We start from the raw sequence: 23,506 nt of genomic DNA on the forward strand, positions 1-23,506 counted from the left end.
CAAATGACATAGACATTGTAAACTCCCAACAGGAACAGCCCCAGCGGGCATCCAGCTAACTTCCCTCTTTTGGTAGAGACGGAGATAAAAAGTCTAAAGTGAGGAAAGAATTTGCCCAAAGTCTCTGGATGAGTTCACAGAACGGAGCTTAAATCTTGAATGTCTCCTTAAAAATTAATTGAATTCAGTATGGGGCAAAATACCCTTCAAGGAGGCAGAGGCCCAAACTGCCTCTGAAGTTGTTTTTACTATGCGGGAAGTGATGGTAGTAAAAGAGATGGTGCCTTTGAAGTGCAAGTAGCGTGCACTCATTGGTCATAGGAAATATGAGGCTGACACATCAGTAAGAATGCTTTTGGTTGCAGTAGTAGAAAACCAAATTCAAACTAGCTTAAGCGATAAAAGGGTCTTATTGGTAATCGTAAAACTCCAGGCACAGGGCAGGCATCGAGCACTGTGGAATGCCAGCGTGGCCTTCACTTCTCTCATGGTCAGAGATGGCTGCCAATAGCTCCCAGAGCCAGAGGGTCTTCTCCCATGACCCCTGAAGCAAAGTCTGGGCTCTGGGCCAAATTGGGCCCCTACTGAACCAGTTCCTGTGGCCAAGTGAATGCCACATGCTGATTGGCTTAGGATTCAGCTACTGCAACAGTACCTGGGACACAGGCGATAAGATTAAACTGATTGATTGGCTTAGAACAGTCAAGTCCCACCCCTGGGGTAGAGGTGGTCTCCAAACTCTAAGATCAGAGGGGTGGAAAGGGTGTTGGAGAGAGGTACACTGACAACCAGATTCAGGAGGGGGCTGTGCCCTCCCCTTCCTCTCAGGTCCAATGAAATCAGTATGTAATGACCTCTTACAGTATGTCATGGCCTGTGTTTGAAATAAGGGTGCTATGGGCTGTCATGGTGTAACCGATGATCACTGGTATTGGGCCAGAGAACCAAGGCCAGTACCAGACTTGTCCCTAATAACCACCCGTCCCTCGCATCCCTAAGGATGTGTGCGCAGAAGAGGCAAACCAGGGCAGATACACTTGATCCTCAGCCTGACTGCAGTGGAGCTGGCTGGTCCTTCAGAAACTTCCTTTATCTGGGTAGGCAGGCCTGAACAGCTCAGACCAAAAGCAGGCCAAAATGCCTACGGTGCCTGCTTCCGCAAGCCCAAACCTGAGAGCTGGATCCCACCGCCTCTCTGCCTACAAGGAGAGGCCAGAGATTCCTGAAGGCAGCAGAAGGGAGCATGGGAACCAGCCGGAAGCCTTGGCCCCAGGGCCACCCTAGCCTTCTCAGACCAGGAAAGAAGCCCCCAAGGGCCCACAGCTCTCTGGGAGAAGACAGAGCATTTGCAAAGACAGAGAGCGCCCTATAATCTGCCAAACAAAACAGGAAAAGAGACCACACCACCTCAGTAGTCCCGGGTGCAACACAGTAGACTTTTGACACTTCACCCCTAGACTCCACCCCTAGAGCAGGTGACCCAATCAAACTTTCAGCACTTTGTTGGGAGGAGGCCTGTGGAGGGTAGAGTTTGAGGTGGGTGAGGAATAGTGAGGGAGAGAGGAATGCCTTGCTCCTGACCCACCTTTGAAGGAGCCACAGGGGAAGCTAAGGGCAGAGCGTGGGCTCCCTCTAGAGGCTTCTGTGCATGCATGCATTCATTCATTCACCAAGCCCTGCACCCCTATTTTGCACCGGGCACTTGCTCGGTGTTGGACATGCAACGCTGAAGGAGTTAAATGAGGCCTCTGTTCTCACGGAGTGGGAGGTTCTCACCAGACAGTGGAAAACATGAAACCCACTTAGAGCAAAGGAGGTTCTGGGGTAGTGTAGACCTGCCTCTCCAAAGGTCCTGAACTCCCCGCTGCTGCCTTTAAACCACGGAACTGGGAAGGGCCAGCTGCCAGCCCAAGCTCACTAGGCCAAGCTCCTAAGTCACAGAATAGTAAAACCAGAAAAGACACTGGAGATCCCTAAGTCCCACCTGCTTGTTTCACAGATGAGAAAACCGAAGCCCAGAAAGAGGAAAAGGCAACATCCGTATAAAACTAACTGGCATTTGTTGAGCATCTCTGTGTGTCGGATGCTCTGGTAGGAGGAGGACAGCCAGAACCACCCAGATGAGGAGCTTCCCCACCCGATCCCTATGCCCTGGGCACCCGGGGGGCTCCCAGGCCCTTACCCCACAAAAAGGCCTTGGAGGCCATGGGTCCCTTGTGTGCAGCTGAAGTCTTAAGGCCTGGAGAGCAGGCTGCAGGGGCTTCAGAGAAGAGCAACCCCCCAGGGAGGAGAAGCGGCTGCTGAAGGCATCCGCACGCGCTGGCACATGAAGTCTATTTTCCATGTGTCTGGAACCAGGCCGAAGCTTCCTGGGGTAATTTTAACCAGTATCCACTCTAGAACAATACCAAAAAAGGTAAGTTACTTGCCAGCCCAGACAGGCACATACCTAACCACTGCCCTTTCATGAATTAGACCCTGAAAACATTCAGAACTAAAGCTGCTTTAGGCACTGAAGTTAGAGCAGCCAAGCAAAGTATTCCTATGCTGGTTGTTGGCCCTCTTATTGAAATTAACTGTAAAGTGCCAGCTATTCTTACCCTCAGAAAATAGCCTGAGCCCCTCAGCTGTCTTCAGAGAGGGAAGGTATTTTTAGCCCCTAGAACAGCTGACTTAGGATTTGCTGCAGGAGCTAGGAGGGCAGGGGAGGATTGAATTGCAAGGGGCTAATGGGAGAGGGGGTTGGAATTAGCATCCAGGGGTCAGGAGCCAGCAGGGGCTTTAGGGCAAGTCAGTCCACGCTGCCTTTTTGATCAGCAAAGGGTCTTGGTATAAGCCAGTAGTTCTCAAAGCGTGGTCCCCATTCCAGCAGTGTCACATCACCTGGGAACCACTGCGTTAGAAAGGCGAAGTCTCAGCCCCCGCCTCAAACCTACTGACTCAGAACCGCTGTGCGTGGGGCCCAGCAATCTGTATTTAAACAAGCCCTTTGGGGGATTCCAGTGCTAGCTATGGTTTGAGAACCACTGATACAGCAAACCATCTAGCCAGATCCCCTTGTGGATAAGGCTGGATGAAAGAATGATCTGCATTAATGTTCTCAACTCTTGAGTGTTTGTTCAAAGCCAGGAGTCTCCAGCCCAGAAAGACGTACCCACGTGAAAATTTAGGTGCTCGCTGGCCCCGGTTAAAAACCCCTGCTCTTTGGCAACCTGGAGGCTCTTCTCTGGATCTAAGTGTGACATGCAAAGAATCTGAGTTGAAAGAGACTATGTACATCATCGACTCTACCCAAAGGAGGAAACTGCTCCGAAATACTCTTGAGAGGCTTAGCCTTAGCTGGACCCTTCCAGAGACAGGGAGCTCACTGCTTCTAGAGGGACTCTTTGCAATGGCCCTTGACTTAACTGGGGAGAATCAACTCTTGTTCATTCCTAGATAGGTTTATACCAACCAAGCTCCAATAACGTGGCTGAAATATAGGCTTATAAACCCAAATTAAAGAAAGTAACTGTCCTAAATGGTAGACATGAATGCAATATCTTTGTAATAACCCATCTCAGCGCTGGAGAATACTGGGTGATGGAAAAATCCTCCTTCACATTGATCGAAATCTACCTCCCACCCGGTTTGGGCTTCAGAGCCACAAGGAACAAACCCAGTCTTGCTTTCCAAAAGACAGCCTTTACTTTTCATTGCCTTGCTCAGCACAGGGGTGCAGGGAGGGCTGTCTCAGAAGATGCAGGTGCAGCCCACGGCGATGGTCTCCATGACTGCGCGCTGGCGGCAGGGCCCGGTGCGTGGCGGCAGCGGGCAGAGGCGACGACGCACAGGCACCTGGCTGAACACAGGCACGCTCACCATGCTGCGGTCCTCCTGCATGGTGAAGGGGTTCACGCAGCCCAGACATAGGCACCGCGCCTCCGGCAGGTCTGCAGGAATGCGGCTAGGGTCATGGTTGATGCTGCGGGAAGGCAGGAGAGAGAGCACAGGGCAGAAGGAAGGTTGTGGGAAAGACAAAGTGGTGCCCAGCCCCGATGCCCCTGCCTTTCCTAACCCGGGTTTTGATTGCACAGCAAGACCGTGCCGTGCTGGAGGAAAGGCAGTGGGCTTGTGGACCTGCAGCGCATCCCCTGGGAGCTTGTTAGAAATGCAGAATCTCTCCCTACCCCAGACCTCCTGAATCAGAACCTGCATACTCATAAGATCCCCAAGAAAGTCATGGGCACAGTAAAGTAGAAGCCCAGCTTCGGAGGATCTTTATGGACCCTTCCAGTTGCCACATTCCAGGTATGGGAGCCACTAGCAACATGTGGCTGTTTGAGCTTAAAATAATCAAAATTAGCTCCCCAGTCACACTAGCCACATTCCAAGTGCTCAGTAGTCACATGAGGCTACTGGCTACCATATTGGACTTTACACTGTCACAGAAAACTCTGTTGAACATGCTCTTCTAGAGTCTCAGGACCTAAGTTGTGCAGCTAAAAATCTTTGGCCTGGGTTCATGAGTGAGGACCCTTCAGGGTCAATCCTTTTCTTCATTATTTATTCTCCACATATACACATGGCCCCTTCTGTGTGCCCAGGTGGTGTGCTGGGAAGGGGAGCTACAACCAAGTTAAGACACCACTCCTGTCCCCTAGGGGCAGCAGGTCTTGATTCCCAAGCCCAGCTGTGTATCCTAACCATGTGGAGATGTAGATAATGCCACTTGCTGGGCCTCATCCCTGGAGATTTTGATTGAATGGGGCATGAGAATCCTTAGATGATTCTGATGCAGGCACTGGGAATGGTCCCAGTCTAGCCTGAGAGACAGGTATGCACACAGCCAACTCAGTACTGCCTGGAAGTGCTGTAACTAGAGGTGTGTACAAGGCACTCGGAGCTGGAGGACGTGACATTTGGGGAAGGCCTTGCAGGCCCTTCACTGGAGACTTGGAGAACACAACGGCAGTGCCCTGCATGGATATCTCATTTAATAACAAGCCTATGACGTAGATATTATTATCACCTCCACTAACAGTTGAGGAATCTGAGGCTCAGAGAGGCTAAGCAACTTGCCCAAAGCCACACAGCCAGTAAAAGGCAGAGCCAGGATGCAAACCCAGGCCTCCAAATCCAAGGTCTTAGCTCTTACAATGACAGGGAGAGTGGGCAAGGCATCCCCTCCAGCCCGCAACACACAGCTTACCCACTGCTGCCCAGCCTGGCCTACCTGTAGCCCCAGGGCGACAGGCTCCTCTTGTTGGACAGCCACAGCTGCAGGTTGACCTCACACTTCCTCCTGGCCGGCTCAGAGCTGTTCCTCAGCTGGGCCACCATCTCCCCCAGGTTCCTCTCATATTCCTCCATGCGGGCATATGGCTTTGCCCGGGACACCAGGTCCAGCGGCACCTGGTGAGGCCCAGGGGCCAGGGTCCCAGGCCGCCCTTGCCCCTTCCTCTTGCCTTTGGTGTTCCTGGGCTGGCCCAGCCCCAGGAAGATGGAGATGGTGAGAAGGAATAGCTGGGGAGGAAGGCCACAGGTCAAAGGTGGGAGAGCCACGTCTCCCTCTGGGCTAAGACTTGGGGCCCAAGGAAGGGGGAAGGAAGAAGCAAGGCCTCTAGCGGGGCCAGCCTCACCTGTCATGCCCTGGCCTGGTGCCACCAGCCCACCACATGTGTACAGATGCATGTATGCACCACGCTCATCGCTAAGTCCTGTTGCACCTCTGAAAAATCTCCCCAGCCATCCACTTCACTATCTGTACCACCAGCCTCCCCTTCTTGGACAGCTCAACCAGCCTTCTACCTGGTACCCCACATCCTCCCCTGCCTCCTTCCAATCAATTCTCCACACCCTGGCCAAGGATGGGTGTTTGAAATGCAAACGTATTAACATCACCTGCCCAGGCCAGACCTCTGCTGAGTTCTCCTTCCTCAAATCACTCCTGGCTGCCTCTCACACCCGTGCTTCAGCCTCGGGCCTTCTCGCAAACCTTCCTCTCCCCGTGCTCCTTTCTGCACAAGGACCTTGCACAGGCTGTTCCCTGCAGAGTCCTGCCTCTCACCCCTCAGGTCTTGGCTCCAGTGCCACTTCCTTAGGGAGGCCTCTGTGGACCTTCTTGGGCTCTCAACAACACCTGATGCCTCTTGCGTGACTGCAGTCTTACGGTGCATACGTGTGATTCTTTTATATGTTGGGCCCACACCTAGCACAGGCTCCATGAGGGCCAGCATCGTATCTGTTTCCACACACTGCCTTGTCCCCTGTGTCTGCACGGTACTGGGCACTTAGGTATTCAGTAAACATTTGCTGAGCGAATGAATGCCTGTCACCATCCCTGCCCATCTGTCGCTTACAGTCTGGCAAGGAAAACAGACGGCGAACAAGAAAACGTGCACCTAAGCCTCGCTAGCAGCAGTGTGTGGATGGGACCACACAGCGTGTGGTTAGAGAAGAGCAGGGCCACCCGCTTAGCCTTGCAGCAGTGGGGTGGTCTTGCAAAGACTTTCTGGGGAGGGGGCGTGTCTGGTGAGGTTTGAAGGATAAGACAGAGGCAGATATGGGCATAGGGAGCCTAAAAATTGTACGGGGGTGGGGGAAGGAAAGTGTGAAACGAAGTTTCAGTTGGTTAAGAGCTTTGCTGAAAGGAAACAGCAAGGCTGAGAGTGGCTGGGAGGAGCGGCTGGGAGATGCAGCTGGGGAGGTGGGCAGGTCATGGCCTAGGATCCCTGTTGGCCTCCATGACAGCTTTGCTCCCCTCGTCCACACCCCGACCCTCTGCCTGCCTGACCCCTTGTCCACCCTCACCCGACGCCATCCACATCTGGGAGCATCAGGAAAGCCTCTCACTCACACGGGAGAGGACCTGGGAGCCCAGCAGGACACAGACTCCTCAGGAAGCCGGGAGAGAAGGGCCAGGACTTGGGTGGGGGCCAGGGCTGGTCAGAAGGGAGGACCCTCAAGGGGAAATTTCATCTCCTCGTTGAATCTAGCCAGGCTCCCACCTGCCCTGTATCCCTCACCCTACCACCCACACGGCCCATGCCGATCTACCCAGCCGGTCTTGACCCTCAGAAACAAGCTCCGGCAGAGCCCCTCTCGGCAGAACCATTTCTTGGCACAGAATCCATGACAGATTCAAGTGGCTGAATTCTTCCATTTTGGTCCTAGATTCTGCTGCAGAAAAATATCTCCCTAACAATAGGCTTTCTCATCGGAGCTTCTCACATGGCGTTCTTTAACTCTGGCTCTCCCTTTATAGATGGGAAACAGAGAAACAGAAGGACTTGCCCAGGGTCACACAGCCTGGATCTCAGCACCCAGAGACTCTTTGGAAAAACCCCGATAACGGAGATGGCCAAGATCTCCCCAGATGCCTTTGGCCTGAAAGGGCTTCAGTGTCACAGGGCTGAGCCCGGCTCAGGAGCCGAGCTGCTGGCCATGGCTGCAGCCTCTGAGACCCGTCTCTGTTTCCTTCTTGTCCTGGGGGAGAGGACAGAGGGAGAACTCACCTCTGCAGATTCCAAGCCAAACAGAGGCTGCTATTAATCAATAGAGAAGAAGTAACGAAACACTCAGGCCCTAAAAAGGGATGGGGGTGGAATGGGGAATCATCACGTACCAGGTTGTGTGGCCAGTCCATCCTGCGAGCCAGGCGATCGGCCTGCAGCTGCCACCCGCCTGGAACCCCAGATGCCTCCGCCAGGAGAATGGCAGCAACAGGACGGCGCGAAGCAATTATAGCTCGTCAGGGGGCTGCCGGGGGAGTGGGTGGGTGGGCTCGTCATCGCCTGGGAGCCTTGGGCCCCCAGCTGGCTGGGCCTGGCGCAGTGGCAGGCGGTGAGGGGTGTGGGGGCAGGCCAGGAGCTGGGCCGAGGTGCCCAGGGGCTGTTGACTGAGGGACAATGCCCTGTGTGTCTGATGGGGCTCTGGCGGGTGGCACCTCCGCCTGTGGCCTGCGGCCGGCCGCCCAGCCAGCACCCACAGGGCTGCCTGAGACAATCGGCTTCGTTAGTTTGGGGGATGGCAAGGGGGCAAGGGTGGAGGAGGGACAGGCTGTCCGTTGGTCAGGAGATCAAATGTTCTCAGAGAGAGCTAGCCAGGAGTGGGACACAGGCCCCATCTCCCAGGGAAACAGCCTCAGGCACTCCGGCCTCAGCCAGCCTCAGGTGAGCTCAGTGGCCCCCAGTACACTGGTGGTTCACAGGAGGGGAAACTGAGGCCGGAGTGAAGAAGGGACTTGTCTAGGATTATACAGTGAGTGAGAGATGATAGAGCTGGGGTTCGTATCTGGTCCCCATGTGGGGCTTTATCCACCACCCCACTCTGTTTTTCTTGGCATATTTTCTGCACAATTCTGGCCTGCTATGAACATGTTTCTGAATCTGTGTGCTCTCACGCAGGCCAAGTCACGGGTTCATGAGGACTTCGTGGCCGGTTGTCCTGGCCTTCTGGATGCAACGCTCCCCCTCGTGTAGAGAAGGTCTCCACTCCAAGGGCCTGCCCCTGTGTGGCTGCTTGTGACTTCCATTCTCTCTCAGCCTCGGTTTCCTTCTCTGTAAAATGGGAGTCGTACCCAGGAATCGACAGTGGCCTGGCCCATTTCTCCCTGAAATCTTTCTGAGTCTCAGTGCCTCCATCTCTAGGATGGGGATGTCACAGTAGCCACCTCTCGGGGCTGCCACAAGGAGTAAGGGAAATAACCCATGTTAAACAACTGGCACAGTGCCACGTAGTATGTGCTCAATAAACACAGCTGTTCATTATGAATGTTATCATTATAAAATAATTGTATAATTGTTATTGGGAACGTTAGCTGTTCTATTAGCATCAGAGCAAGCACGGTTCTCATTGCTCAGCCAACTCTCTTTTCTACCCCCTCGGGCCCACTCTCATGGCTGAGAGACTTCTGGGCTTCACAGGCTCTGGCCACAATTTCATGAGCTCAGGTGACCCCAGGGTCTACACATCCTGGAATCAGGGGCTGAATGGACCAGCCCTGCTGGTCTGGATCTCTCCCCTTGAGTGAGCAGCCCAGCTGAATGTGAGCGAGTAAGTCCCCCCAGGGAGACGAAGGAGGGGGTGGAAGGGGGTGTGAAGAGGACAGGGGAGGGACACCGTGAACAGGCATCCAGGACTGCACCGTCCTACTCAGGGCCACTCTTGGCCATTTACAGGAATCACCGAGGGGAAGAACGCAGGGTGCAAGGCGCTCCTGAATGTCACAAGATTAATCTGTCCAGGGCAGGTTTCCACAGCATAACTGAGAAGCTGGCGGAGGCTCGAGCTCATGAGAGATACCACCATATTTGGTCAAATACTAGACAGGGCTCTATTCTACCACTGGAAACTCCAGAGGGAGGGGGACTCTGAAAATACTTCCTCAAGCAACAAGGGCCCCCAGTCCCACCCCAGGCTGTCCCAGCCGCACCACCACTGTCCTTTGAACAAGCGAAACAGCCAGCACGAGAGGGCGAAAGATGGGGGCAACGTGGCTGTAACCTGTGCCGCCTCCTTGCTGTCCCTCTGCGGCCGCTGCCGGTGGCGTCCAACAGACACGCAGCTGGGGGGACACATCCCTGCATCCACAGAAAGGTGGAGAAATTAAAAGATGGGGATTGGGCTGCTAGGGGGTTCCTCTGCTTCTCAGGACCCCTGAAACCACCACACTCTCCTTACCTGCTGGCGACACACACTGCTGGCTTCCGTCTCCCAAAGACAGGACTTGGCCGCCTCAGCTTCCAACTTCACATAGATTCCAGGGTCCTGGCCCCAGAGTTCTGATGGGGCGGGCCCAGGAATTTGCACCTTAACAAGGTCCCAGTCTGGGAGCTATAGGGGTCCTCACCCATCCCCTAGCTCATTCCCTGCCCCACCGCCATTCTACCACAAGGAGGTCAAGGCCCAGGGAGGGACAGGCCTTACCCAAGCTCACACAGCATGTTGGTGCAAGGTGGGGTAAGGCTGGTTTGAGCACAATTCAGTCTTCTAATTCTTACTAGTTTTCTCCAAACTTTATACATACAGCTCTGGGCTGGGCTAGGCCTCTTGGCTGCTTAAGAGGGAACCTAGGAGCCAGGCCAGTCCCTCTGGGAGTCCCAGAGCCCCCTCAATGTGGAGGGGGATCTGTGTGTACCCAAGCAGGTACAGTGGGGAGTCAAGGATGGGCCCAGGGACCATCACTGGGTTTCCCATTCCTGGGCCATCTCAGGCCAGGAAGGAGGCCCATTCTTCCAGCCTTGGTTTATAGAAACCACTGAGAGGTCATCAGCCCTGAAGGATATCCTGAGGGTGAACCCTGGCCAACCACTTAGAGACCCTACCCCTCAGGTCAGAGCCAGGCCTGAGGGAGGCATGGGAACTTGGGCTTCAGGGGTCTCTGCCCCACAGCAGAGTTGGGGCCCTTAGGTCTTTTCTCGCAGAAGGTGGTCAACACAGGGGAATGAGGGAAGGGGTGGTTGGGCTGGAGAGTGAGTGTCAGGGAATGGTCGTGCTCAGAGCCACCAGGTCCGTTAGCTGCTGCCCAGCTAGGAGCAGTTCTGTACTCACCACCAGGTGGCGCCACCAGAAAGCCAGACACCCCCAAGGAGCAGGCAAACCCTGGCAGAACTTCCGTGCCAGCCACCCGTTTTCCCTAGAATGGACCCTGGGCTGAAAACGAGGGAACCAGGTAAGTAAAAGTCCTTTGCCTGCCCCCGGCTGCCCAAGTGACCCTACTATTGATGAAGACCAGTGTCCAGGACACCTTCCACATCAGATCAGGAACAGCACGACCAGCCAAGAGTGAGGGGGCAGAGGTGGGGAGGGTTGGGGGCTTCTGTCTGCTGTGTGAGTGATTCCCTTCACTTGGAGCACCTACCACATGCTAGGCCCTAAGTATCTGGCACCTGGACACCGTAATTTTCAGAAAGAAACAATTAGCAATAATAGCTGCTGTATAATTCTACTTACTGACCACCAGGCACTGTGCTAAGTCCTTCATGTGCATTGTTTTATTAAATCCTTCCAACCACCCTGTGGTGAGGTCCTAATTTTATCCCGAATCTACGGATGGGGAAACTGAGGCTCAGAGAGCCCAAAGTCACAGAGCATTCAAAGTAAGTTTGTCTGATTCCTGCACATGCTGTTCCCTGCTGGGCAGGAAGGAGAGGAGCATCATAGCCAGGAAGGAGGCAGGAATGTCCAGGAAGGAGGCAGCTGATCATCAAGGAGGATCTGTGCTTGCCTTAACCTCACCCTGACATCTTCAAACCAGATCCTGCATGTCAGGGAGGTCACTGAGCCCAAGCCCAAACTAGAGTCCTCCAAGGGGATCTGAGAGCTCCCAGGGTGTGGGCATGCCACCCAGCAATGTTCCTGGCACATAGTAGGCATTCACTAAATACTTGATGCATTGAATCAAAACAGCCGTATGTATGTGATACAGGGTGATAATGCTGGGATGGAGCATGGGAGCCCAGAGCAGCGGGGACCCGGAGGAGGAGGTGCAGCTCAGGAGGTAAGAGTTCAGACTCCAGAGGTTGACAGACCTGAGTATTAATCCTGCCTCTGCCAATTCAGAGCTGTGTGACCTTGGGAAAGTTACTTGACTTCTCTGAGCCTTAGTTTCTTCTGCACAGTGGAGATAATGGTAACTTGGCTCTCAGTGGATGGTCGTGGGGACCAAAGACAATGCATGTTAAAGCACTTAGCAGAGTGCTTGACAAAAGTAAGCCCTCAATTAGTGACAGCTGCAATTGTCACTGTGATTATTAAAAATAACTTTTGAGTTGGGCCTTCAAAAGGATGCTTCTGGAGTGTTCCTAGGTAGGAGGTGGGGACAAGGATAGAACCAGCAGAAGAATGTAGAGGTCCCTGTTCCCAGTGGGCCCACCCTGGAGCCTCAGCTGGGCCAGGAAGACCTGCGGGATTCGGTGTAGAGATTTGCCCAAGTGGACCCAGTAAGGTCGGGGAGGCAGGAGGAGACTAGCAGGCGCCTCTACTGCAAGATGGAGGGGGGCTGTGGCCAGGAGGGCGCATCCTCCACTGGAGGTCTTGGCTCTCCTGCCGCACTGCCCACCCCACCCCACCCCCACCCTCTTGGGGTAGGAGTCCTTCTCCCAGGCCCATATTTGCACAAATGCCTCCCTCACTGCTCACTCCAGAGCCCCAGCCAAGAGGCACTATTTTAAGCTCCCTGGATGGGAACGCTGTTGGTGGGAACAGACCCAGCCAGAAAGCTCCCAGTTCTCAAAAAGGGCAAGGCCTGGGTGAATGGGCGGCCACTGGGATGTGCAGAGGGTCTGCCACGTCCACATGACCCTCTGCCCAGGCCAGGCGCCAATACCTCCTCCCCCAGGGGAGCAGTCAAGGAAATGCGAGTTGAGGCGGAGTAGGACTGCAAGGGGTGGGCTTGTGCTCTGGGGCTGGGTGGCCAAGGCCTCCCTTCCACCCAGCATCCAGCCTCGAAAACACCAAGTTTGTGTTTCTGGGTTGCAGATTGACGCTGGGGGATATCTTGTGTAGGAATCTCTTCTAAAGCATCTTTGCTAGACACGTCCAGTGTAGGGAGATCATTCATCTCTGAGGATGCACATCCCGCTTTTTAAAGCTCTCGTTGTTGAACATAATAATAATAATGATAAAAGTTTTCTCTTCCGTTATGCTACAGTGCCCTCCTATCATGTAATACGGTGTAGCGGGAGACTGCAGACTTCAGAAATGGTGCTTGGACACATGCTCTGCCCCTTCTAAAGTGGCCATATCCGTTTTTCCTAACTTCAATGAGCCTCAGTTTCCTCCTAGGGTTGTTAAAGTGGCTTTATCATAAAAATTATGATTTGCCTGGCATACAAAGGGTACTTAAGATTTGGCCAGTTTGGGTTGTTTTTATTGTAATGTGGTCGGTTTGTGCGTGACTGTGTTTGTTGTATGGTGTTTTTGTGTTGTGTGTGCTATTTTTGCTTTTTGATTGTGAAAAACCAGTATAAGCGAATATTTAAAGCACACACTTTGAACTAAAGCAACTGAACCCCAGCCCCTCCACAAAACTGCTGGGTCACCTTGGGCAAGTGGCCTAACTTTTCTGAGCCTATGTGTCCTCCTGAGAGGAAGGAGAATTTAATGGGATAACGCACATAAAGCACCTGGCACAGTGTGGGCTCAGTGAATGGCCCTGCTATTATTTTGTTGTACACATTATTCTTAGCTGTGCTCAATCAGGTCACACTGAACAATTCTAGAACAACATTTTTCTAAAACTTTCCAGCTGCCAGAGTGCCAGTAATAGAATGGACTGCCCTGAGCTCCCCATTAGCCGAGGTGTCTTAGCAGAGGCCAGAAGACCAGTTGTGAGGGAGATGCAAAAACAAGAGAGAGTTGAGCTTGTTGAGCTTTAAAAGTTCCCTTCCAGGGCTTCTCTGGTGGCGCAGGGGTTGAGAATCTGCCTGCCAATGCAGGGGACACGGGTTCGAGCCCTGGTCTGGGAAGATCCCACGTGCCGCGGAGCAACTAGGCCCGTGAGCCACAACTACTGAGCCTGCGTGTCTGGAGCCTGTGCTCCGCAACAAGAGAGGCTGCGATAGTGAGAAGACCGCGCACCGCGGTGAAGAGTGGCCCCCGCTTGCCGCAACTAGAGAAAGCCCTCGCACAGAAACGAAGACCCAACACAGCCAAAAAAAAATAAATTTAAAAAAAACAAAAACAAAAGTTCCCTTCCAGCCCTGAGAGGTCGAATCTTATGTCCAAGGCCTCAGGCCCCATGTGGGGCTGCCCTGCCTGCCTCTACTTGCCCAGACCTAGACAGGAAGGAGCCCAAGGGGGCCCGTGAGGGATGTGGAATAAACAGCCTGTCCCCAGGGCTGATGGAGGCGCCGGGCCCCCTGCCCACCAGCACATCCTCCCCTCAGTCCCGGGGGATGTTTATACTCTGGTCAGAGTTTACAGGACGTCTGAACTTACAAGATCCAGAGTTCTGATCTTCCCCCGCAAGCTGTCAGCCCCTCCTCTTGCTGGGTGGGTCTGCATCTATTTTGGGTGGGAAGCCCTGTCCTCCAGCGGAAGCAGGAAAAGGGTACAACATGAGAAATGTTCTCTTCAGACCCCCAGAGCCCGGACCCCGGAGGAAGAAGAGCTTGTGCTGTGGAGGATGAGGGGAAAAGGGGGTGGTGTCTCCTTGCTGTTTATGGGAGAGGAGTCCTGGGAGGGAGAGGCAGGGGGAGGGGGGACACTTCCCCTGCAGCTTGGGTTCAAAGGCCTGCTCCCCCAACACAGCTAATAACGGATGGTACTTACCAAAGGCTGACTTACATATTGGCTTCAGCTATTGGCTCAGATAGCGCTGTTTTTATTGCGCTGGTTTTGGTGTATATCTGCGTGACTGCGAATTTGCGGCTGGGGTCTTGCATGTGCATGTTTTGTTTTACTATTTTTTTTGAAGAGTCACCAGGTGGAAGCTTCTTGCAGGCAGCGGACATGCCTTATTCACACGTGCTTCTCAGCACCTGGCTCAGGAGCCTGGGACCCCACTGCGACCAGAGCAGGACCTGCGGAGAGAACAGAGAAACCCTGAGGCTACTCACTACCCACCACCTGGGGGACAGGCAGCGACTCCAAGACGCATCACCTCACATGTCAGCAAGGAGCCCTTATGGCCACAGCCAAGGCCTCCGTCCCCACCCTGCCTCCCCCTCTGGAAAACAGCCTCAAAAACTTACAGGCTCTTAGAGCTGCAGTGAACCTCAACCCAGGCCTCCCTGCAGAAGCTTGTCTCTGTGGCCTGAACCTGTTGGGAGACAATATCGAGAAGCTGCCCCAGGTGGTGGTTTAAATATCTTGTCTGGGAGGCTCTGTAAGTTTCTAGGAGCTGTGGCCTTCAAGGTAGGGGCAATGAAGAGCCTTGGGAGGTCTCGAGAAGGGTTTATTCCCTTCATTTATCAAATATAGGGACTTCCCTGGTGGTCCAGTGGTTGTAAAGCCACCTACCAATGCAGGGGACATGGGTTCAATCCCTGGTCGGGGAACTAAGATCCCACATGCCGCAGAGCAACTAAGCCCGTGCGCCACAACTACTGAGCCTGCGCTCTAGAGCCCGCGAGCCACAACTACTGAAGCCTGCACGCCCTAGAGCCTGCATGCTGCAACTACTGAGCCCACGCGCCGCAACTACTGAAGCCCATGTGCTTAGGGCCCGTGTTCCACAGCAGGAGGAGCCACCGCAATGAGAAGCCTGTGCACCACAACAAAGAGTAGCCCACGCTCACCGCAACTAGAGAAAGCCCACGTGCAGCAACGAAGACCCAATGCAGCCAAAAAAATAAATTTAAAAAAAAAATTTTTTTTTTAATTAAAAAAAAACCCAGTTTCTGAGCTCATGTTCTTACAGAGGATGGTGGAGGGAGGTAACAGTACCAACATTTTAGGACCAGCCTGTGACTTAGGGCTCTTGCTGGGCCCCTCTTCTCTCAGTCCCCTGTACCCCTTGTATCCGTGGGAACTCCCTCATCTCCTGGGAAGCCCATGACCTCAGCCCTCGGGCCATGTGGAGGAAGGTACAATGTCTCCAGAATGTGAAATCTTGCCAAGTTTCCATTGGAAGGTCGGTTCTCATAAATATTGTATATTTGTGGAGAAGGAGGAAGAAGTGGCTAGCATGGAATCTGACCATTTCCAAAGTCTGGTTCCCAAAAAAGAAGCCTCGATCATTGTTCTACTGTTAGAAGACAGTGTCAAGGTTTCTGGCCCTGGGAGACAGAGGTGGTCCAGCCCTAGGACCCAGGCAGATGCTGCAAGTAGTTGCCTAGTGTTAACAGTGATATCCCTCTTACATTCATAGCACTCTACAGTTTACAAAGCATATTTATATCTGTGATTTTATTTACTCACGGCATCAATCCCATGTGAATATAAGATTCTCACAGAAGACAAAATTGAGGCCCAGGGAAGGGAAATAACCTGTCCATATTCATATAGTGAGGAAAAGGAGGCAGAGCTTGAGATGAAAGGCTGGGCCTCTGAGACCACTCTTGACCCCCACCCCACCCTAACCTTTTTCCCAGTTAGGGAATGAGCATTGGAAGTAGGCCGTGGTTAGAAGTGGGCACCCTGTCATTAGGCAGTGGACACAGAGCCAAAGGCCATTCAAATCATTTCTGATATGGCCTGGCTGTGCTCTATGGACAAACTTACATTAGAGGGAAATGTGTCTGGCGAGAGGGCTCAGTGCGCAAGGGATATGTTTTCTGAGTCAGCTCTGGAGAGAGTTCAAGGGTCGGGGTGACCCCAATCTCCCTCTCCACCAGCAGTGTGCTCTTGGAAAAAACTGGGATTGTTTGGCTCTTCAGTCAAGCAATCACATAGCTATGTCCATAATTTTTTGTCTTCCATATTGGGATTCCTTTGCATTCTACCTCATTATCTCAACCACAGAGCCAGCTCTGACTCTGTCATTCCAGAATCACTTACAAATCTTGTTTTTTAGACCAATTCTTAGAATCACAGGCTCAGTGGGACCCCACAGATCATTTTGCTGGCGTCTCAGTGATACTCCTATCAGATGCTCACAAGTTTCTTATCAGTCTCTACTTGTTTTAAATGTCTACCTCCCTGCTCCTTCCATATGCTGATGACAAATTTCCTTTTGAGAATACAAAGAACAAAGCTGCTCCCTTTGCCTATGACAAGTAGTATCAGTCAGGATGGGCCAGGTTGTGCTGCAGTAACAAACAATCCTCTTGGAGGCTTAGGCCAGCAAAGGCGTCTTTCTCACCTATATTACAAGTCCTGTGTAGGCTGCTTGGGCATGCTATGCTCATCAGAATCACTCAACGACACAGAATGACATAAGCTCTATCGCGATACTTTCTTCCACAAGCACCATAATGGAATCAGAGGTATGTAGGCAGTGGATTTACAGCAGTCAGTCATGGGTTCTGGAGTCTTAGCTCCAACCACTTATTTCCTTCAGGCAAATTCTTTCATCTAAAAAGATTGTCAGTTTTTTTATCTATAAAGTGAGGATCATGACAAAGTACCTACCTCACAGATTTGCTGTGAGGTTAACTAAAAGGATGAATGTAAACCCTTAGCCCAGAGTCTGGTTCATAGAAATAATTCAATAAATGTCAGTTATTATGTATAATGTTAACATAGTATTATGTTAACTTAATAATGCCTACCATCTCCAGACAGAACAGTGCTTCTTTCCTCTGTTCCTCACGTTGACCAGTTTGAATTCCTTCGAAGAGTTCTTTTTTTTTCTGCAAGTCATTTTCACATTATTTTTATGCATTTTATCTCATGAGAGAGGCCCTAAGGGTTCAGAGCTGAGGCACAAAAGGATACATCTATGTGTCTTGCCAACCCCAAGCAATTTACCCAGTTCAAGGTACATTACCAAGTCCTTCTGAGGAGTCCAGGGAAGGGAGGTCAAATCTGGAGAAGAATCCTGGCTTGAGATACAACCCTATGATAGAGAGACACAGAAATCAAACTGTAGAATGTCAGAGTTAGAAGCGACATTTAGAACAAGCAAGTCTCATCATGTCTTCTCCTTTACAGATGGGGAAACACAAGTCCAGAGAGGGAAAGAGACTGATACAATTCACACAGCAATTCAGTGTCAGAGCTGGGGCCAGAACCCACTTCCTTTAATCCCAATCTTGGGGCTTTCTGCACATCACATAAGGAGATAACATTCTCTACCACTGGGTGAGGAGGGGGCAGATCTCTCGGAATTATGGCTTGTCCTCATTTCACAGACGTGTACTCCGACGGAGTTGTAAAGTTAAGAACTTTATAAACATTACCTTATTAAGGCTTCTTGGAAACCTAAAGTCACAGCTCCTCTGGGTCATGGGACATGCGTTGAGCATCCAGTGAACAAACAAAGGGTAATGTTACATTTTTCATTTCGTTTAGGAAACCTGGCTTCTAATTATAGGATTTGTTTAACAGTGCCGGGTGGTTTACGAAGGCCTGGAGTCAGCCTGCAGTCCTCAGGGCTGCTGAGGAGTGTCAGATGGGCAGACACGGATGGGGTGGGGGTGGGGAGCAGGGAGGGGACCTCAGCGGCAAAGGGGAGAGAGGGACGAGGAAAGTCAACTTAAGCTGAGGCCTGGAGGGGGCTATTAATTTTCCCTAATCCCATCAACCAGGTTGCTCCCATTTGGAAATTATCTCCAATAACCCCACTCTGTTACCATAACCCTTTCATATCTGGGCAGTGCATCAATTTGCTCTGTGGCAAGCAGGTGAAACAAGGACCACATAACTCTTGGGTTCTATGAAAAACTGAGCCCCCTGCAATAGCAGTCATGATTAGTGTCCCCCTCCCTGGGGAAAAATGGAATAGGAGCTGGCTTGATCTCCATGGTTATTTAAATAAATATATTTTAAGTAAGTTATTTTTAAAAATAAATCTTTATAAATTTTGTAAAGTACTATAATACGAATGTATTATATTCCCTTAACACAAATAAAAAATAGAAATTAGATAGAAGTAAAAATAGAAGTCCATAATATTATATACAATAACTGTATATATATAACTATAGTATAGAATATAACTCAGCCCCTTTAGTTAAGCTCATTACCTCAATGTAAATCAGGAAAAAATCAAAAACAGAAAACTACAATGAAGTAAGCCAAAATCACCCAAATTCCCACATTCTTGCAAACGACTAACAGTGCATTTTCACACACATGTGCAACCACACGCACACTCACACGTTACAGGGTGTTCGTTGGCACCATTCAGGGTGTGATTACTGCAGCTCAGTTGGTCCTCAGACTTCAAATGTTCAAGGCCCATATGCCAGTAAGAGCAGGAAGTCAGACCTGCAATGTAGCCACTCTCCCCAAGGTTCTTACCATCTTCCTCTTATGCACCCAGGGGTCCCCTAGTCCTTACAGGTGTCTTGGGGGTGGGGTCAGTGTTGAGTCCCATCTGGTGCTATATCAATGTGCTGACCAGGATAGAAGGATATGAATGTCCAAGCAGAAGCTGGTCTTGGTGAGTCATATCCCAAACTGTGGGTCATGTTCACAACTCCCAAAGGGGCCACAAAGGTGAAAGCTAATATTCTCCCTAGACCAGGGAAGGGCTCCAAGCTAACCGCCCAGGGCCCTTCAACAAGGGCGAGCCTGTCCCACTTCCTATCAGCATTTGTATGCCAGGGAGTCACAGAATTTTTGAGGGCTGTGCCACACCATTGTCCCTCCCCTACAACCACTTTTCCCTGGCGATCAGCACAAAAGGTTTGTTACATCCCTCTCCCTGCCTTTCCCAGAAATACTCCCTTCAGGCAGTTCATAATGACCTTCTGTCCTGATCTGTCTGGGCAGTGGACTAAGGGACAGACAAAACACAAACTTAACCTCCAGCAGGGCACCTTGCTACATCCACACTTACCCCTACACACAGACACAGCATTTATTTTGTTATGGTAAAAATATGCATAACATAAAACTGAACATTTTAACTATTTTTTTAATTAATTAATTAATTTGTTTGTTATTTTTGGCTGCGTTGGGTCTTCATTGCTGTGCGCGGGCTTTCTCTAGCTGCGGTGAGCAGGGGCTACCCTTCGTCGCGGTGCGCGGGCTTCTCATTGCGGTGGCTTCTCTTGTTGCGGAGCATGGGCTCTGGGCACGCAGGCTTCAGTAGCTGTGGCACACGGGCTCAGTAGTTGTGGCGCACAGGCTTAGTTGCTCCGCGACATGTGGGATCTTCCCAGGCCAGGGCTCAAACCCATGTCCCTTGCATTGGCAGGCAGATTCTTAACCACTGCGCCACCAGGGAAGCCCCCATTTTAACTATTTTTAAGTGTACAATTAAGCTTTGAAAAATTGGTTTGATGACAATTATAAGTACTTCTTCACTAATTGTCTCTTACTTACCTCTCAGAATCAAACTCTGTCAATGAAACAAAAGTCTTATGCTCATCAAAGAAAACATATGGAGCTTGATTTTTTTTTAAATTCTTTTTTTTAAAATAAATTTATTTATTTTATTTATTTTTATTTTTGGCTGCGTTGGGTCTTCGTTGCTGTGCGCGGGCTTTCTCTGGTTACGGCGAACGGGGAGCTACTCTTTGTTGTGGTGTGCGGGCTTCTCATTGCAGTGGCTTCTCTTGTTGTGGAGCACGGGCTCTAGGCGCCCGGGCTTCAGTAGTTGTGGCACTTGGGCTCAGTAGTTGTGGCTCGCGGGCTCTAGAGCGCAGTCTCAGTAGTTGTGGCGCACGGGCTTAGTTGCTCCGTGGCATGTGGGATCTTCCCAGACTAGGGCTCGAACCTGTGTCCCCTGCATTGGCAGGCAGATTCTTAACCACTGCGCCACCAGGGAAGCCCTGGAGCTTGATTATTTAACAGCACTTTTCAAAACATGTCTCCCGAATGATCACCTCTGAGCTGTGCCTTTCGGGTCGAATTAGCACGAAGTCAGGGCTGGGGGTTAGGGACAGGTTGGAGGTGACAACATGAAGTGTGAGATAAAGCTCATAGGACCTCAGGGCTGGAAGGGACTTGCCAAGTTGTCATCAGCCTGTTTGCATTCCTCTAGCATCACAGAACTCATCACTTTACCAAGACAGCCCATCAGCCCATCTCATCCTTGAGTTAATCCGCTGACTCAAAAAAGTCCTTCCTGCATAGCTCTACACCCCACCTTCATGAAGGTTCCAACTGTATCAGCTCAACCTCTTCATCGATCACCTGTAGAGGTGCAGCAGCTCTGTCCGGCCCCCTGAGCCTCCTGGTCTTCAGGACCCTCACCCTCCCGCTAGGGATTCCCTTGCCCCTGACTGCACACACCCTCTGAGGACACAGAACTCACCAAACACACTCTCATACCCAGCCCTTAACAAGAAGCTCCCCTCACCTCCTAAGATGCCTTATTCACACATACAAAGCCAGAGTCTCACTGACCCGTTTCCTCTGGGAGCAGGGGGATTTCACGGCTGCCTTGCCACAGTGTGGAAAGAAAAGCCACTTCACACCGTGGTTAATAGACGTAAAGCACTCGTAACTCCCAGGAGAGGACATGGGAGGAAATAGAAATGGCTTCAAAAATGTTTGAGACAGACCTATGGACACTGAGTCATATATGGCTGCCATTTAGTTAGTCTTCTGAGATATTTTGGTGCCAGGACACCTCCTCTCCTAGGGTCTGCCTGCAGGTTGCTTCTATTCCTTGTTCTCGCCTCTGGTAACAGACTTTATGATAACGGAGACTGTTGGCTCACAGGGGTGGCCAATGCATGCTTGGCCAGGCACAGAGTTCTTGGGTATTGAAATGGTGGGCCTCTCCATAACTTATACTGGTCATTTTTTCTGTTTTCTTTTCTGTCTTGATGTAATATCTCTGATGCTACAGTAGCACAAGTAATAGAAGCATAACAAGTTTCACAACCTCCAAAGTGGACTTTCCATAATTTTGATGGTTCTGCTGGGCTGCCTTTATCTTTATCCTGGGATCTGCTGGTGGCGCTTTGGAGTGTCAGACCAGAACACTGAGCGGGGAGCGGGGGTTACAAGCCTTCCCTGCCATGATCTTACAACCCAGGGGTGTGCTTGTGAATGGTATCCATCTTCTAGGTTCAGGAGGGAAGGGGATGACATGAATGGCAAGCCTGCTGTGTGTCAGGTGTGGTGTCATAACCCTTAAAATAAATATCTGGCACTTACTGAGCACTTACTCTGGAGCTGCACAGGGCTAACCCCTTCGTAAGCATTGTCTCGCTTCGTCGTCACAGCAATCCTGGGAGGTGGGGGCTGTTTCTGGCCCCATTTTACAGAGGGGGAAAGTGAGGCTCACAGATGTTAAATACAGTTCCCATCCCCACTCCCCGTGGGAAGCAGCAGAGGCAGTACTGAGCACCGTCTGGCTCCATATTTGACCCATCCCCTAGGACTGCAGGGGCCACCCCACCTGACCCTTGTGGCAACACCAAAAGGCAGGCCCTAGTTTCCCATTTCACAGAGGAGTAAAGTGAGGCTCAGAGCAGCAGTTGAAGAACTGTGCCCAGACCTCACAGCTAAGAAACAGCGAAGGCAGGAACAAACACATAGGCCTCCCGACAAGAGAATTCTTTCCTCAGAAGGAACAAAGTCGGGGTGAAGATCCTCCTACTAGACTGGGAGCCTCTTAAGGTCAGGGACGGTGTAGGGTTCAGCACCCCACACCCCTGGAGCTGCCCTGTGCAGGATGGTCCGAGGCCGTGTGCTGGAGGGAATCCTGCCCTGAGGGAGGGGAGGGAGGGGGCAGCAGTCCCATGCGGGCCAGGGGTCCAGGGGACTGACTGTGAATGAGAATGTGAATGAAGGTAGCTGGAGTCCAGCCAGCCTGGCCACAGAAGGGAAGCTCTGAGCAGCAAGGCCACTGGGAGGAGCCCTCCTCCAGCCTCAGCGGCCACTCCTATGCCCGCAGCCATCCCTCCACAGACGTCTTCCCAGCTATCCCTCACAGGCACTGCAGGAGGCCTGGGGACTCAGACCCTCCCCAGGGGGAGTCGTGCTCTCCACGATGAGCTAGACAACAAGCAACTACATCAGTAGATACATAAAAAACAGGCACAAGTCCCGGAGGGCAACAAGCAGGGACAGCAATAGAGAATAATGTGGTGGCCAAGTAAGCCTCTCCCAGAGGTGACTTTTGAGCTGAGACCAGAAGCAGGAGGTGGAGCCAGCTATGGGACGCTCTGGGTAGAGGGCACTTTTGGTGGAGAGGACAGCAATTGCAAAGGCCCAGAGGCATGAAAACACACTAAGGACCCTACAGGAGGCCAACGTGGCCACAGTATAATGAGAAAGGGCAAGAGACAAGCGTTTCTCAGGACTAGGACTTCAGGGGAAAGGGAGCCCCCGTGGCGAGTCCCCGGGTTCCCTCTCCTGCCCCGTCGCAGCCCCCTGTGTGACAGGGGCAAGCCCTCTGGGGACCCAGCCTTCTTTGCACAATGATGGGGTTGGCATCCAAGGGTCCCAGCTTTCTGGAGAGAGGATTTACTTCCTCATGGTCCCCCATCCCCTGCCATTCCCACCACCTTCTGGACCCCAGGAGCCAGGACTGGCGTCTTCCCCGCTGGGGGTTCCCAGAAAAAAATCTCAGAACTCCCACTCCCGTCCTGGGACACAGGGGCCAGGGAAGAGGGAGGAAATTCTCACACACAGCTTGCTCCCAGGGAGTTTGCTCGTGTTCCCAGGCTGACAACTGGCAACCCTCAGAACTCCGGCCCCTACCCCCTTCCTCCTCCTCCTCTCCCTGCCTCCCGCTCTCCCCCGGCCCCCCTTCTTCAGCTTAATGACTTCCACATGGGCCTCTGGCAGCTGGAGCCAAGCCTCCCAGCATTGTCTGAAATCTCCAAATTTAGAAGAAATATGAAAATTGTCAACCACTCCTTCCTTAGGGGGTAAAAGCAACAGTCGGCACCAGGGGCAGGTCAAGGCGAGGCGGTCACGTGGCAGGCGCCTGGGCCAATGGGGGCCCTCAGTGGACTCAGCACCCGCCTCGCCCCAACACCAGGCTCGCCTCTTCAGCTCATATAAGGTA

General features: G+C 51.9%; 1 protein-coding gene and 1 long non-coding RNA gene across 2 annotated transcripts; both read right to left on the minus strand.

The window, feature by feature from the left end:
* Positions 1 to 3,732: 3,732 nt before the first annotated feature.
* Positions 3,733 to 7,676, minus strand: IL17B (interleukin 17B). The gene is made up of 3 exons (XM_068534546.1): positions 7,607 to 7,676; positions 5,216 to 5,505; positions 3,733 to 3,964 (listed from the first exon to the last, which is right to left on the minus strand). The coding sequence occupies exons 1-3, from the start codon at positions 7,625 to 7,627 to the stop codon at positions 3,733 to 3,735; spliced, it is 543 nt and encodes a 180-aa protein (XP_068390647.1). The 5' UTR covers positions 7,628 to 7,676.
* Positions 7,677 to 14,428: 6,752 nt separating this feature from the next.
* On the minus strand, positions 14,429 to 17,417 carry LOC137758531 (uncharacterized). Its single transcript, XR_011073019.1, has 3 exons — positions 17,357 to 17,417; positions 14,679 to 14,746; positions 14,429 to 14,507 (listed from the first exon to the last, which is right to left on the minus strand). It is a non-coding gene; the product is annotated as an uncharacterized lncRNA (long non-coding RNA).
* Positions 17,418 to 23,506: the final 6,089 nt, after the last annotated feature.

This window comes from Eschrichtius robustus, chromosome 2 (genome assembly GCF_028021215.1).
Source record: "Eschrichtius robustus isolate mEscRob2 chromosome 2, mEscRob2.pri, whole genome shotgun sequence".
Lineage (NCBI taxonomy): Eukaryota > Metazoa > Chordata > Mammalia > Artiodactyla > Eschrichtiidae > Eschrichtius > Eschrichtius robustus.